We start from the raw sequence: 16,769 nt of genomic DNA on the forward strand, positions 1-16,769 counted from the left end.
AAGAATATACACAAAAATTATAAATTTTATTTCAATTCAATGTCAATTTTTCTGAAAAATGATAATGCACTATTATAGAATTCCCAAATAATAAGATAATACAAATTTTCATAACTTAAATAGTCCACAGTTTTGTTAAGAATGATCTCAAACTTTTGAAAACTTTTCACAAAAAGTAACTGTAAATATTAAAATACTAAACATGCCAACAGACATAAGTTTACCAGTAATTAAATATGATTGAAAATCAATGTATACAAATTTCAAAAATGAAAAAATTTGCAGTTGAAATTTTTTTTTTTTTTTTTTTTTTTTTTTTTTTAGTGAATGAAAATGGCAATGGCACCCAACCTCCACAATAGATGAAAAGTGAAGGATAAAATGAAGAAAATAATTAAGAGAAGGAAGTAAGCAGCTCTAGAGAAATTAAAACATCAAATAAATGCAAATTAAGTTCAAAAGGTATTGAATGAATTATTAAAAATAATTTTTTTTAAAAATGTATCAGTATGAGAAATAATTAAAAACATCTTATCTGCATAAAAGAAATATACATAGGCTAATCATAAAAAAATTGCAGTTCAGAAAATAAGACATTCTTTAATTTTACACTGTGCAACATTACACTCCGCAAAAAAGAGGATAGAAAAATCTTTTATTGCAAGAACAACAGTATTCATTAATTTTATTTTTTTGAAATAAAATATTATGTGAGCGGATATTAGGGACATGAAAAATTATGCTGCATACTCAAAATTATATCAGATGGAAGTATAATTTTTTCCTTTTCAATTTTTCAGACTTCATTTATTAGTTCTTTTAAAAATTAATATCAAAAATTTGTTTTAACTTTAAACTTAACAAATTCACATGGTTATACTGAACAATAAATATGAGAATTTGTGGCAATATTAAGAATCGGATCATAGAATTTAATACATTAAGATTAATGTTTAACCCTGGAAAAAATTAATGAACATTACCAAATGGAAAAGGGTGGGAGGTAGACAAGTAGTGATTAAATCTACGTAACACAGGAGGATGAAAATAAAGTAGGAACTGATTTTTAACAAAATTACTTTCCTGGCTCTAAAAAAACAATGCAGAAAATGCTATATTTTGTATCATCAAAATTTATAGGAAATTTAATTCAAAGCAGATTACTGTCTCCATTTTTGGCATATGATTTTGAATTATAGATATTTACAGCTCTTATGAGTTTATTAAATAATCACTTGCAAAATAGATTTATATATTAAGAGAGAAGGCTGTAAAGGAAAATAAATGTCATTAGTTTAGAAGGGTTTTTTTTTTGTTGTTGTTGTTTTTAATCTACCAGCACTGATTACATGAAATGTTATGTACAAATAAAAAAAACCATTACATATATAACTTGCTGTTTAGCTAGCAAGGGTTGAAACCATATCTATTAATCATATTTCCCGATTCACTGATTCATACATGTTAATTATTGATAAAGTCACAAAAATAAAGGCTGTTCTCTATAACTTGAGATGAAGAATTTCCTTTTGGGTGAATATTCTTTGATATCATAATTGACCATGACTTATGGCATTTTATCAGGTAAAACTTCATTAATGACAAGACTGAATTTTATTATTCTGAAAGATAGCATAAAAAATTTAATTATTTGAATTTAGTGATTTATTTAATTTTTCACAACAAACAATAAATTGGTATTGTTTAGGATCAGAGGGTTAGAATTTTAAGGCTGGATTCTACCAATGATATGCCATGGGATCATACGTAGAAGCTGTTAAATGCACCAAGATCAAATGTCTTAAAGCTGGTAAGGTGTGGCAGTTTATGAAACAGGTGCCTGCTTTGGTATCTAATTATGATTCAAAATTATGAACGTCACCACAAAATAAAATATTAATCCAACTAATCACACCACACTTAATTTAAAAATCAAAAATCGCAGAAGTCCTAATCTTCTCCATGAACTCAAAGAAAATGGAAATAAAAACTGCTGAATGAATAATCACGTCTTCCGGGCATCATGTGGGAACAGAAATTACATTTGAAATACAAGATTAAATTCAAGTCATACTTATGCATTCATTTTATGATTAATCAATACATATTTTTCAGAACAAATCACTTCATTAAAATCAAATGAAGTTTAAAACAGATAAATTATGCCATAATCTCAGTAAAATTCTTTAAATTTAAAAGAAAAAAAAACTACTAAATATATGGGTTAGAAATCAGCAAAATACTTATATGCTTAAGTCAAAATTAAAGTTTCAATATTATTTCAAAGAAGAAAATTTATAGAATATCAATAATCCAATTCAAATTGCAAGAATTCTTTATATTTTCAAACTATATATATACATATATATATGACATCACAGACAAGATTTACAACACTTTGCAAAATTCATACATATTTCAGAGCTCTTATTTCTATACTTTTAAATATGCAAAAATTATTAATTTATCACATGTAATAATATTATATCAATTTAAATCAGGGTCTCAAAGTAAATTAGATTACATTTAATACAATAAGCCAATTCAAAGAAATATTTATACAGAAAAACTAAACAACATTGATGCCACTAAATTGCTACATTATATTTTAAATTATCAGCTTACTAGGACACCTGATTTAAACTTATCTGGCAAGAACCCAATTATAGAGCCAATGCAAATAATGATTTTCAAAAGCAAAATATATTTAATTAGAAGTGAAGTAAAAGGCAGAAGTCACACGAGGCTAAAAATTCCAATTTTCACAAATAATTACATATTATATTTTCAAGAAAATATATATTTAGATAAATATATTTAATTAAAAATATCTAAGCTCCTTTAAATATTTTATTCCATACAAGAATATTAATATTATAATTAATGAAGCAGTGCTTAAAAAAAATTAAAAACTTTAAATAAAAAAATCCCTTTTAAATTTAATTTACAACTAGGACATATTCAAAGAGCCTCAAAGAATTTCTTTACTGGAAAAAAAAACATGAAATATTATTTTGAAAAATAATATTATATGTACAGAATTTTACATGCTTTATATTGAAGATGAAATTAATTTTTAAACCATATCTTCTTGAACTTTCCCATTAACTAATCCTTTTCAAAAAGGGGAAAAAAATTGAGCTTTCACCTTCATTGTTATTCTAATTTTTTTTTAAAAATAGAAAGACATCAAATAAATCCATTAAAATATTAATATTATCTCTTTTAAACTTAAAGTGATCTGATTTTTAAAAAACTACTTTTATGTAAAGAATTTGAAAGAAAGTGCTAAGAAAGTTTCATACCACCATGATTTAAGAAGCTCCATTTTATACCTAAGAATGATAACTTTCATTTGAATCAAATAAATAAATTATCAACATTGGTTCTAACCAACAAAGACAATAATTCAACGAAACAAGAGACTATCAGACTAGAATAGCATTGGGGATTAGAATAAATCTTTTAATCCACAAATTCCACATACATTCCCTAATGGGGGGATGATTATGATTTTTTTACAGATACTGTTTCAAAAACAAATCCAATTCTGTGCATTAAAAAACTTATAAATAGATTGTATAAATAAGACAATTTTAAAAAACATTAATTGTTATAACAAAAAAAAAAAATGTATATATCGAGATAAAAACAAGCTAATGCAATTTTCTTTCCTTTATATCAAATCTGACAAATTGCTGCAAATTTTTATAACCTAAACAAGTTGTAGTATTTTGGAGGAATAAAGAAGGTGATAACAACAGAGAGAGGACAAAAACATTACTTTTCTGCTCTTTTCATTACTTTTCTCTGCGTCATGATAACAAACTGGAACTTAAAAATTAGTTTTAACATAGTAATAACACAATTAAAAGACATATCAATAATAGAAGAATACATTTCAAAATACTTTATTAGTGAATGATAAAAGATGAAAATGCATATGAAGTTTTTATATTAGCAATAAATTTAGCACCTTTAATTTTTCATTATTTCTTACTATAAAGAATAGTTATTACAGTTAATAAAATTAAGAGCATTCAAAATTTAAATTTACAACATGGAAGTATTTTAAAGCATTCAATATGAAAGTTTAATTTAGAATTCCAGATTTTACAGATGACTTGCACTGTAATCAGAAAAGTTTTGAAAAATACACAAACATATATGCTGCAATGAATAAATAAACACTCAAAAATTAACAGTAGGAATTACGAAGTGAAAAAACAGTTTAACAGAATCCTAATAATACGAATTTCTCACAAACAGAAGTTTGGCTAACAATGAAAATTTCACCTAACAATCAACATTATGTAAAATGAAATCATCCCAAAGACAGATGAAGCTATTTCTTAACAAAAGCATTACTAAGCAAAAGACAAATATTAAACAAAAATTGCACTAATGCTATAAATGGCATCATTATTTGATGTAAATTATAAAAAAAAGATCTAGTTGAAAGCCTATGCTATGATGGGGTAAACCCCAATTCACTAAGATCATTATGGGGTAACTGTGCCTCATGCATGGCTTGTTTAATAGCTTCCTTGTAAGGTCCTCTTTTCTTCTTATTAAACCTAATTTTAAAATCGTCCAGAAAGGGTGTCAGTTGATTGCAAGGCATGTAAGAAGATGTCGAGGACCCAAACCACGATACATGAGCTTGCTGGTTTGCTGTTCCACCATTGTCCCTCTGAGACACAGATAAAGCAAGAACTTTGCCAGGCCACCATGGGAAACCATGGATTTTTCCCCACACAATATCACCCACTGACATTTCACGACCTAAATCCAGAACACATTTCTTTACATTGTGGGTACTAATTCTCATCATCAAAGGTTTTACCTTGTCCATGTCCCTGAGAGGTGATGAATGCTTAGGAAAATCTGGCACATCACCATAATCACTACCAGAACCAGAACACACACTAACATTACTAGTAGAACTTACATCACTGGCAACCGAATCTTCTTCTATAGAATATTTAGGACTACATCTCATATATGCTTTGGCATTTAAGCGTTTCAAACTAATTGATAGTTTCTGATGAAGACATTTATTTTTAACATCTTCAAACATATTTGCCGACTTATTCAGATCTCCAGAAGAACTAATGTCTCCAGGAAAACTTGTCCTCAAACACCATCCATCATTACCATTTGTAGTATTAAACACATTTCTGGTATCGGTATTCTCTAAGTCACATTTCTCAGCTTCTGTGTCCCCATTTTTATGTTTGCGCTTTCTTTTCACTTTATGTTTGTGGTGATGATGTTTTTCTTTCTCTGTAGCAGATGCATCCCCATTTTCATTACTAGGACTTAAAACAGTAGTACTGGTAGGTGAAGTAGCTGTGGTTGCTGCCCTTTTCTGGGCTTCTTTTTTTGCTTTTTTTAGAGCTTTTTTAGCAGCTTTAGCACTTGAAAAGTTTTTTGTACTATAGTCTGAATTCTCCTGCAAAGACCAATTACTGTCTTCCTCTGTGTCACTAGCATTTTTAATCCTTGCAGGTATTTTCAAGACTGTATCTTTACCTTGAGGATTTGCAAATGATATTTTGATCACTGGGCTTGTTTTAGCTAACCCCTGCTTAGAAGATGCAACATTAGATCCTGTCGCAGTCTCACTTGTTTCAGTTTTCAAAGCCTCAACTCTTTTTAACTTTTCTGAGGAAGCCCCTGAAGAGTCTGAACTATCAACATCTGTAGATTTTCTCTTCCTCAAAACCATTTTTTCACCTCTTAAATTTGATCTTGTGGAGTCAATAGTTTTTGATTCAGTACTTTCTTGAGTTAATTCATTTTTAACATCATTTTCAGTTGAAGTATTTGTAGAGGCACTATCACTTTTGTCTGATGAGTCTAATTTTGTACTTCTTGTGGCTATCCTTTGATTTGCTACACTACCCGTATTAGCACCATTTTCAGATTCATTTGTACCATTACTTTGTTGTTGTAAATTCCCTTTGTTAGCAGTGTTCCGAGTCACAACTCCTGGAACTCTTTTTTGATTCGAATCATCATGAACAACTTCCTGGCAATGAGAGCACAAAACTTTTCGAGGACGCAACCTACGCATGCGAACATTTTTATCTTTTGCATTGCGCCGATAAGGACCAAAGTAAAAGTGAGTACCAGGAGGTACCTGATAATATGTATGCCTTTGCTTCAAAGCATACAGTTTGTCAATTTTTTCTTCAGTTCCTCCATTACCATTAGTTGAAGAAACATTTTCCTCATCTTTCGGTACCTCTGGTGCAGGAGGCACAATTCCATATGGAGCATTTCTGAAATGTAAAATAATTTTTTTACCCTATTGAATATAAAAAACAAAATTGAAGAATTTGAGATTTTTTTTTCCCTACAGTTATTTCATTTCAATCAAATAGACTGATATGTAAAGCATTAACAATGCCAATATTCATCAGTACTGTTAAAAGTAAAACAAGAATACATATCACATAAGACTGTCATATAATTGTTTAACTTTAACTATGAGATTTTAAGAAAAGGAAAATATAGGTAAAAGAACTTTTTTTTTTTTTCATAAAGTTTTAAACTTTAATCAAGTACAAATTTTTCCTTCATTTAAGTGCATCAAGAATTTCAAGCTCATAAACTGCATTAAAATATTTTATGGGCAGTGAAAATTTGATGAAATACTTTGATCAAATTCTTCAATAAAAATTCTTAAGTAAATTTTCATTTACAAGCATTTTGTTCAAAGAACTTCATTCAAATGTACCAAATAACTAACTGCATTAAATTACTTTAAGCTCTTCTTTGCACAAATCCCTTCATGTAATATGAACATTTGGGTTACATAATTTTTTTAGCTACAGTGTTCATTAGAATTCAACATCTACTAAAGTAGTAAATTGTTTGTTAACATTAAATTGTGACATGCAGCTAACTGTAAGTAAATGCAAAAACATTAAAAAAAAATGAAGTATCAGGATAAGTCTAAATATTAAATGTGAAGAGAGTACAGATAATATAAAGTTTTAAATTTCTTATAAGTGAAGACAACACATCTTTCCTAAATTGGCTAATAACATAATTAGATTTCTGTTCTAAAAATATTTAACTTTTTATAAACTCAATAAGAGGCAAGATTATTATTTTAAACAGAAAAATATGAAACTATTTAATCACTAAGCTTCCATATTCAGATTGTGTCTAAAAAAGAAACACTTTGCATTTCAGATTTTTTGTTAATTCAGTTAAAGTTTTAACATTTTGCTCCTAAATAATTCTTCTGGCTATATGAATGTCCTCATTCTTCACTGTAAATTCAAAATAAAAATACTATTGCTTGTCTATAATAATAATAAAAATATATTTATCTTTTGAAAACATAAATTAACAAAAAAGAAGAAATTTCATAAAATCAAGATTTTTACATAGTACAAATATGCATGGTAATAAACAAAACCAAAAGTAAAAATGGATAAGATAAAAAGATGAAATAAAAACTAAACAGAATATATATCATTATAATATTTGCTAATATAAAAAGAAATATTCAGTTTCATTGTTTATATAAATAAAAAATGATAAATCATGAATTTAATAATGGTCTTAATAAAAATCTTTCTAATTCTTACATTTAGCTGTATGTAGGTCACTTTATTATAAAAATTCTTCTAAGTCCAAACTAATTACAATAACAATACTTGTACAATACCTTATTCAGAGCAACTCATAAAAAAACAAATAAAAAAATCGCAACACATTAATGTTAGTTTTCAAAGAATGTTTGACATAAAATTTAATGTTAATAAAATATCTAAAAAAATCGATTAAAAATATAAAGGAGGTTTAATTAGATTAAACACTTTTAAAATGCAACCTCAAGAAACAATTTGCACATTCCTCTCCTCTTTTTTTTTTTTTTTTTTTTGAGGGAGCAAATTTCGAGAAAGCCCCTTTTTCTTTCTTTAGATACTGTTGAGGTTATCTTGAAAACTAAGTTTAAGGGGTGAGTGAGAAATAAAATACAGCCAACGGTTTTTTTCATAAAGACATATACGCGTGCAAGGGTGAATTTAAAAAAAATTACACTATATCAATAAGACCTGCTAAAAGATTTGACATGCAACGATGTTTATTTCAAGAATATTTCTATCAAATTTATTAGAGTATTTATTAATTTTGAAATGAGGAATATCACATCATCGAATTACGCAACACAGCAGATATAGAGCGAAAGAAAGAAGGATGAGTTTTTAAACCACGATCAAACTAAGATTTTATTATTTTACCATTGAATCTCTACTCATATTATATAAATAAAAGAATTCTTTGAACTTGGCAATAAGATATAAGAAATGAATGCCATTTCCGATCTTCAGTTTTATTCATTAAAAGATACAAATTTTAAAGTTGGGGAATATACAAAACTCCAAATTACACATAACTTTTATAACAAAGTATGAATGGTAGAAAAAATCTGAATATGAAGGGAAATAAAAGCATTTGCATGCAAAATACATCTGGTATTAAGAAATTTTTTTCGATCGAACTTCAATTCCACATGAGATTTGAATGCCGGCTTCAAAGATTAAAAATTTAAACGATTTACTCGATGGGGAATTTTATTTCCATACATCCTTAAACATGTAGGGTTTTTTTTTTTTCTTTTTCTTTTTCCTGATTATACAGTATTGATTATTATTAATACATATAAAAAAATTCGGATGTACAAATTCGGCATTTTCTTAACTAAAAAAATAAAAGATTCGATATTCATTACTCAAAATTAATTTATAGCCCTATGTTGTACAAAGCAGAAATATAAAATATACATAACTCTTAAAGTATTTAACTATTTTAAATAAACATCTAAAATAGTTTTAAAAAAATAAGAACAAAAAAAAGGTTTAGATAATGAGGAAAGTTGAGAACATGGAAAGATATACAAGAAAATGGCTTCAATGGGATTTAAAAGTGGTGAAGATAATATAAATTAATATATTTTAATATCCTGAACTTTTATCAAACATTTCTTTGATTAAGCTATATCTTTAAATTCTAAAAATATACAAATTTTTTCGTAGTTTGCTGTAATTAAAAAGATTGAAACCTTATTTCGTTTTCTGTTTAAGCTCTTAGTTTTGTTCAATACACATATAAAAAAACACACACACATTTTTATATGTGTACAATTCTTTTTAGAAATCTAAAAAGGTAGGAAATAAGGGAGGTAAAATTAAAACAATAAATTAATAAAGATTAAACTTTTTTCCGAAATATGATCTGTGTAGTAACTACAATACGATCATATGTTGCTGAAACATCATAAAATGCTCCCTGCTTAGAAAAAAAAAATGGCAATTTCTGAAAATTGCTTCTATGTTAATTATTCTACATTTCACTGATTTCTAACATTTGTGCAAATAAAATCTGGGCATTTTAGACAAATGCTGTTTAACAAAAATACGCAGTACTAATGAAACGAAACCAAGGGCAACCAATGACGTAGTTAAAAATCGCGTTTCGAATCCATTTGATCGGACTTCGATAGATTATTTAATTATAAGAAAAAATTTTGAATGCCGCAAGGAAAAATTGAAGCTTTTGAGGGAGAGTGCAAAAATTGCATTATAATAAACTGCTGGTAAAAAGATATTCGTAAATCAACATATAATTTTGAGTATTTAATTAAAAGAAGTGAAACTAAGGAAATCGAAGACCTAACATAAATCATTGCAACAGGGGTAAATCTAAAAATTACAACACTAAAGAAAAGTAAAATATATAACTTCACACATTTTTACTCAATAATAACCACAAAAGTTTGAACACGAATATGTAACAAATTACAATACTGAAATAAAATTATCTGATTTTGATTAGAAAGTTTTAAAGTATCATGAATCAAATAGATTTAAAAAATAAAGACTTTGTAAAAAGTACAAAAACAATATTCAGACAAAAGGAAGCTGTGGGAAAGAGGGGTCATCTTCATTATTTATTGATATAGAAGAATAAATAATATTTATGTTAATTTTTAATGAAGAAGCAACTTCAACAACTATCAAATTATTACAAATAAATAAAACTTGTATTTTTAGAAATGTTTCAAATGGGTTTAATATGGGGAATAATTGTGAGAACAATTAACCAATTTCTTGAAAAATTAAGGAAAACAAAATTATTTTCTTTAAATAAATAATGTCAGAACAATAAAAAGATAGACATAGTTACAAAATGAAAATGGAAAGTGAGAAAAAAATAAAATGATTGTAATAATACAATCTCTTTATTATTATTATTTCTTTCACTATTTTTATAACACTCAAATTGTGTGAATAACTTTCAATATTCTGTATTAATAATTTCTATACAAATTCATAATATTGATTATTTAGAGAATCTAAATAAAATTTTAAGTAAGTTTTAAAACTTTCATCCTTCAGATATATCTGATAAATTTAAGATTTTACTTGGCACTAAAAATATAAAATTTATAAGCAACTTATTTCAAATATAAAATTTCCTATTTAATCTACATTTTCCATATTAATCAAACTGCAAAGCATTTAATTACAATACAGCAAAAAAACTTGAATGTAAGGGGAAAAAATCTTTATAACTATACAAATAAATTGCCAATATTTATAGATAGAAATAAATCTTGTAATAAATGTGGAAACTTGCAAGAATGAAAGGTAAGACCAAATTAAAATATCTAAAAAAATTAAGTAAAAAAATTTTTAACAGCAAACATAAACCAAAGAAGTGAAACTACATAATGTATAATGTTACACAAAATCATACACTGAACATTAAGAGCTCAATGGTGATTCAAATATTTCATGGTCTATATGGATAATATTTCATGGTCTATATTATAGAATTACAATAGGAAAAATGAAAGACAAAAATTCATATTATTTCTAAATTTAAATCCTTCATTCTTATATAGAATCCATTAAATCAAATATAAAGTAAGTAATAATATCTGATATAAATTAATGTTAGTAGTAAACACTTTCCTATAACATGGTCCTAGAAAAACTGCCAATTCTGATAGTCATGCTTAAGTTGCAGAAAATATTTAAAAAATTGGGAAAAATACATACCAGAAGATCTCATAAATTATAAAACAAAATAAAATTTATAGCTTCTTATTTCAAATGATATCAAAACAATAACAATAAAAAAATTCTGGGTTTTATCATAATAGAAAGAAAATTTGCATGTTTCAAAACATGACTACTCAATATATTCTATTATATATATATATCGGTTATTATAGTAACAAAATAATTCACACATATGAAATTGATTTCAGATTCCTTAAAAACAGATATCAATTCTAGAAATAATAACTAAACGAATCATGCATGATAAAATTTAATGTATTTACAACATATGGAGCAGAGAAAGCTATACATAAAGTATATTTTGACAATTTTCGAAAGAAATAAAGGTAATAAATTCCAAAATTGTATTTTTTAATATTTATAGTAACAAATAGCACAAATTAAAAAATAAATTCAGAAGTTGCATCAATGTATTAGCTATGAAAACTAATTTTTTTAGTTTGCTAGCCAGCAGTTTTGATGAACAAATTTAAAACACCAAAAATATTAAATTTCAGATAAAAAGTCGATTATCATATATCAATGGGTTCGTAAAAATGTGAACTTTTTAATGGAAGTGAAATTTTTCAGATTTATCAAATAGTTTACAAATAAATGAGTGCAACAGCTCAGCACATTAAGTAAGATTTACTCATTTACTAGGTAATAAAATTTTCGATAATAATAATGATTTACTCACTTTTTTGTGATATCCAACAGTGCTCCTTGAAATATTTTGGTCCCAAATTGAAATGACACAACTAATACATCAAATAAAGCATCCTCGACCAAAACATAAATTTTTGTCCCCTTCAATTTTGTGACATCAGAGTCCGTATCGGTCGCCATTTCTGATATGCTAGGCTTACCCTCCATGGGTTTGCAAGGCTGGCGAAGACGAAGAAGCGAACTGCGCTTGCGCAGAAACCGATCTTAACAACACTTTTTCTAGCGCTTAGAAACATATGAAAATATAAATGTTATTCCTTATTTCTTTCAGATTTTCAAATTTTAAACACTTTAGTGTCTTTCTAAGTCATTAACTATCACGAACAAACTTTGATTAAATTGGTAAATTGAAAATATAAAAGGTCTCCCTTAAGAGCCACGTTCGCAAACGCCGATTCGTTATAGAGGAAAGCGAGATTTTCTTTTTCCACGCCAATGGGGCTAGGGTTAATAAAGATTTCGCCTTTTATTTTAAAGAAATATATATTTTTTACTATACTTTTATAAATTTAAAACTAACTATTGTTAGTTTATATATCTTTAAGATTTATTTTAATGTACTTTTAAATTAAATTAAGGTAACATGAGAAAAATGAAAAACTTATTAACTCATTTCCATGGCCTCTACTGCTGTGGAAACAATATAGTTGAGAATTCTGTTTGCTTGACGCCATTTTGAGTGATTCCCTTAGCTGTAAATAACTGCATGATCCAAAAGAACATATTTTTTCAAATGAGAATTTTACGACCTATCCTGATGTGTTGTTTAAACTTTATTATTTTATATTTCATCTGATTTTTAACCGTGAACATTTTTTCTAATACAATGTTGATTAGATTTCAAGGAAACAAATTATTTTGCCAAAATTTTAATATTATTTTTTTAATTCTAAATTGCTATAAGAAAGCTATACTGAAAATTAATTCTATGTAAAGATATTAAATATTATGAAGGAGCATTAGTTCTTAGAAACCGATGCAATTTCCATATCTCTCCTTTTTCCAATTTACCTCAAAATACATTTTCACAAAAAATATTACAAATAAGAAAAATTGTATAATACTCAAAATAATACTAGACTAATTTTTTTTTTAATTTTATACTCATTACAAATGACAAAAATTATTTTTTATCACATCACTTCACTATTTATACAAAAATTCTGAAAAGTATTTTCAGAAATTCTTAGTTTGTTCACTCTAATTATATTCATTTTAATTCATCTACTTTTAAATAACATAAACATTCATTTCAGGAACATTTCATTCCTATCTTTTGGATGAATTTTGTAAACAAACCAATTTTAAAATTATATAGAGGAAATAATAATAAATTGGATTATCATTCGACGCTTTTTTTTTTCTTTTTCTTCTTATATACATATTCAAGTGCTTTTTGGAGCAGATTGCTTGGAATCCTAGAACTAATATTTTATTCAAAGTAATTACTAAAAACCAATACTGTTAATACTATTTTTTTTGTCATTTCCTTTGAAATGGCACTATTATTTTTTTTTGTTTATAATTTTTTTGTTACTTTTTTTTTTGATAATTTTTCCTCTTTAATTGTTTAACCAATATCTAGCATTTGTATGCATTGAAAATCGGTTTTTAAGATTCATATATTCGAGACAGTCAGAAGAAGTCGTTAGCTTGAAAAAATATTTTATGACAGTTCATCAACGAACGCTTAACATTAAACTATACAAACTTTTGATCTGAAATGTATGTAATTATGCATCACTTACAAATAAATTATTGTAAATATAATATAAGAGTTATTTTGATCGCGATAAAGGATTATAGCACACATTTAAGCGAAATATAGTAAGAAAAGAAGAGAGTAAAAGGGTAAAACATATTTTAAATTTAATAAAATTGTTGTGAATATGAATTATGAACAGCACTGTCACTGATTATACTGGCAAAAAAGGAATTATTTACTGCATAGTAAATCTACTCCTCTGCGAATCTTCATTACTGCGTCATCATTTCAGTGAAAAAAATGAAGCAAATTATAAATATTTCATTGCTTCGTTTTTGTTAGTTGCTTCGTCTTTTAAGTTTTTAGAGAAAAAAAAAACTAAAAAAAAATTATAAGTTTTTTTTTTTTTTTTTTTTTAGGAAATAAGAAATTACAGTCGAAAAATATAAGATCAAATAAGAAGCCTCTCAGTTTATTCAGTCTGGTATGGAATTATTGACAACTTCCTTTTAAAAAAAATTCCTAATAGTATCTGCATTCTATAAGTCTGAGTAAAATTCGAATAATCAGATTTTTATGGTGACACTTTTTTAACGAAAGAACAAATATAACGAATAGATTTCTTTTATTTCACTGAATAAGTAAATGTATATTCAATGAATTAATAGATTTCTTTTTTATTATATTACTAAAAAGTAAGTTTTATTACCGTCGGTTTTTATGCGAATAAATTGTTATAATCAGAAACAACTATTACTGGGAATCGCAGTTCAAATAAAAAGAAGAAAGACACTGATTTCAATTATTGAAGATGTAAAAATATATTTCATGGATCAAAAACTTCGCTGTGATTATTTTATCAATAAAAACGGAGCTCTATAATAATATTTATGTATTATTATAACTCAGCGGACTTCTTTTTAAAAAGTGATGATCACAATGTACATATGTGAACGGCCCCTAGATATTGGAAAAATCTGCAGGAGGTAAGCTACACAGCTGTGTGGAAAAGCATATGGAGAGGGAGAGAAACCTCGTGAATGCGATGTAGAAGAGAGAGAGAGGCGAAGCGAAATGTCTGGGACTGGAAGACTGCATTTCTTTATGTCGTTTTCAGTTAAGCCGTGAAAATAAGAATGACACTTTTTTAGCGGTAAAAATTCCGAAAGCGCTTCTGTTAATTTTTGTTCTCTTTTGCTTCTGAACTTTAAAAAACGAAACTGAATTTTCAGAAGAATTTAGTCTTTTTTTTTAATTTTACTTTTTATAAGTTTAGCCTAATAGACAGACCTTTATGTGCTTCTAAAAATCGTATTTGTAGGATTTTATTTCAATATTAATTTTATTTTGAAAGAAACGCTTATGATATTCACTGGTAACCTGATGACAGAGAAAATATACATTATTTCAATACATGTATTCATGATGAATAAAAATTAAAATCTGGTAATTTTATTAAATTTTAAAATAATTGATATATTTATTGCAGAAGAATTTGATAAATATGTTTTTTAGATTTGAGAATAATATTGAAATTGTGATAATATACAAAAATATAAAATGGAAATGACTGTTAAAAAAAAACTAAAACACATAAAGTACTTGGGCGTTAATAAATCAGTATTGCTATCTTATCAATCAAGACCTTATCATAAATTATTCACATGGAATTTGTATTCGTAGACTGCTTTTAGGCCTAGAAGACGGTGGATATATATATTAAAAATATTATTTGTTCTGTATATCTAACAAAAATTATTTCGATTATTTTTATTTTTCTTACTGGGAAGGTATAAAAAAAATGATTTTCTAAATTAACTTTTTTTTTCAATAATCCTTTCCATTTCATATAATTCAGATTTCACTTTAATGGAACCTAAGAAACTTTTAGTGTTTTAGCTCTATTTAAACATTATAAAAAAAAAAGAAATGAAAATGAATAATAATTTATGACAAGGTATTCTATCTAAAAAGATCAAATAATTATTATTTGCAAAATTTAAAATATTCACCATCTTCTACAAAAAAAAAAAAAAGTGATGTCTTTAAAACATTCCAATAAAAAAAACTCTACTTTGATTTATTTATTCTGAGAATTATTTAAAGATTTCTTACAACATAAGTATACATTATAAGTATTAAGATTTAATATTAAGATTAACAAGAATCAAATAGTTTTTTTTTTCTCATGAATTTTTTTCCCCCTGAAAGGTTCAGTCGGAATTTGACATATTTTTATACAGAATTATAAGAACTATTTTCTTATAACAATTTATAAAAATATTTAATGGCGATTCGAATTTCCTATCTTAAAATATTCTAGCATTTTAATGCTGTAAGTTTAATTCGACGATCTTTACATTTTTTTAAAAAAATGTATTCTTATTTGTGCAGCAACGGTAACCAAAAAAATGTATTCATTATCCTCCCAACTCGAATATGTATCAATTTAGTAACTTAAATAATAATAAAAAAACACTGCTATAAAATGTACATAAAAAATGTTTTTTTTAAAGTTTATTAAAATTTCAGAAGAAAAAAATATGTGGAAACAAAATTGGCGAAGATGAAAAGTTAATTTCTTTGAATCTTATAATGGCTTTTGGGAAGTTATACCCTCCAAACTTATTGGGAGAAAACGTTAATATTTCGGTTAACTTTTTAATTAAAAAAAATATATAAATAGTATTTAAAATTGTTTTTTCTTAGTGAGCATCTATTATTCCCAAAAGTAACTGGCTAACAGATTTATTAGCTTTCATTAATTTTCTACCAGGGCCTGACAAAGGCAGGGGCAGTTGCCCCTGGCCCCCACATCGGAGGGGGGCCCCAAATCGAATAGAAAGTTTATTTTACGTTTCCTTTTTTAATGAACGTTCTTCATTACTGAAGTAGTGAAGCAGAAGGGGCCCCCAAAGAAGTTTTGGCCCGGGCCCCAATTAGGCTAAGTCGAGCCCTGTTTTCTACTCTATTAAGATTTTCAACAATATTAGCATCATGTACACCATAACATCACCCAATTTACAAATAGTGTCCAGTTATAAATATTATTACGTTTAAAAATTAATGAAGATAAATAAAGTGACATCATTCAGTCGTACAATACAGCGTATTATAATACAAATACAGTATCTGAAACGGAATTTTTTGCTATTTTTCAGTACGAATATTATCAGACTTGTTTAATACTGAGTGACGATTAAATATTAGCATATTAGCAAGACACATATATAATTCATAGAACA

At 26.5% G+C, this 16,769-nt stretch overlaps 1 protein-coding gene across 1 annotated transcript; it reads right to left on the minus strand.

Annotated features, from left to right (window-relative positions):
• Positions 1-718: 718 nt before the first annotated feature.
• On the minus strand, positions 719-12,202 carry LOC129965550 (PWWP domain-containing protein 2A-like). Its single transcript, XM_056079542.1, has 2 exons — positions 11,791-12,202; positions 719-6,287 (listed from the first exon to the last, which is right to left on the minus strand). The coding sequence occupies exons 1-2, from the start codon at positions 11,964-11,966 to the stop codon at positions 4,469-4,471; spliced, it is 1,995 nt and encodes a 664-aa protein (XP_055935517.1). The 5' UTR covers positions 11,967-12,202; the 3' UTR covers positions 719-4,468.
• Between the last annotated feature and the right edge of the window lie 4,567 nt (positions 12,203-16,769).

This window comes from Argiope bruennichi, chromosome 4 (genome assembly GCF_947563725.1).
Source record: "Argiope bruennichi chromosome 4, qqArgBrue1.1, whole genome shotgun sequence".
Taxonomy (NCBI): domain Eukaryota; kingdom Metazoa; phylum Arthropoda; class Arachnida; order Araneae; family Araneidae; genus Argiope; species Argiope bruennichi.

What these genes read in the sequence shown, in the direction of transcription:
- LOC129965550 (XM_056079542.1), bottom strand. Translation starts at nt 11,966, where the DNA reads ATGGAGGGTAAGCCTAGCATATCAGAAATGGCGACCGATACGGACTCT. An exon ending in CTGTTGGATATCACAAAAAA is followed by an intron (nt 6,288 to 11,790) that starts GTGAGTAAATCA and finishes TTTACATTTCAG; the next exon opens with AAATGCTCCATATGGAATTG.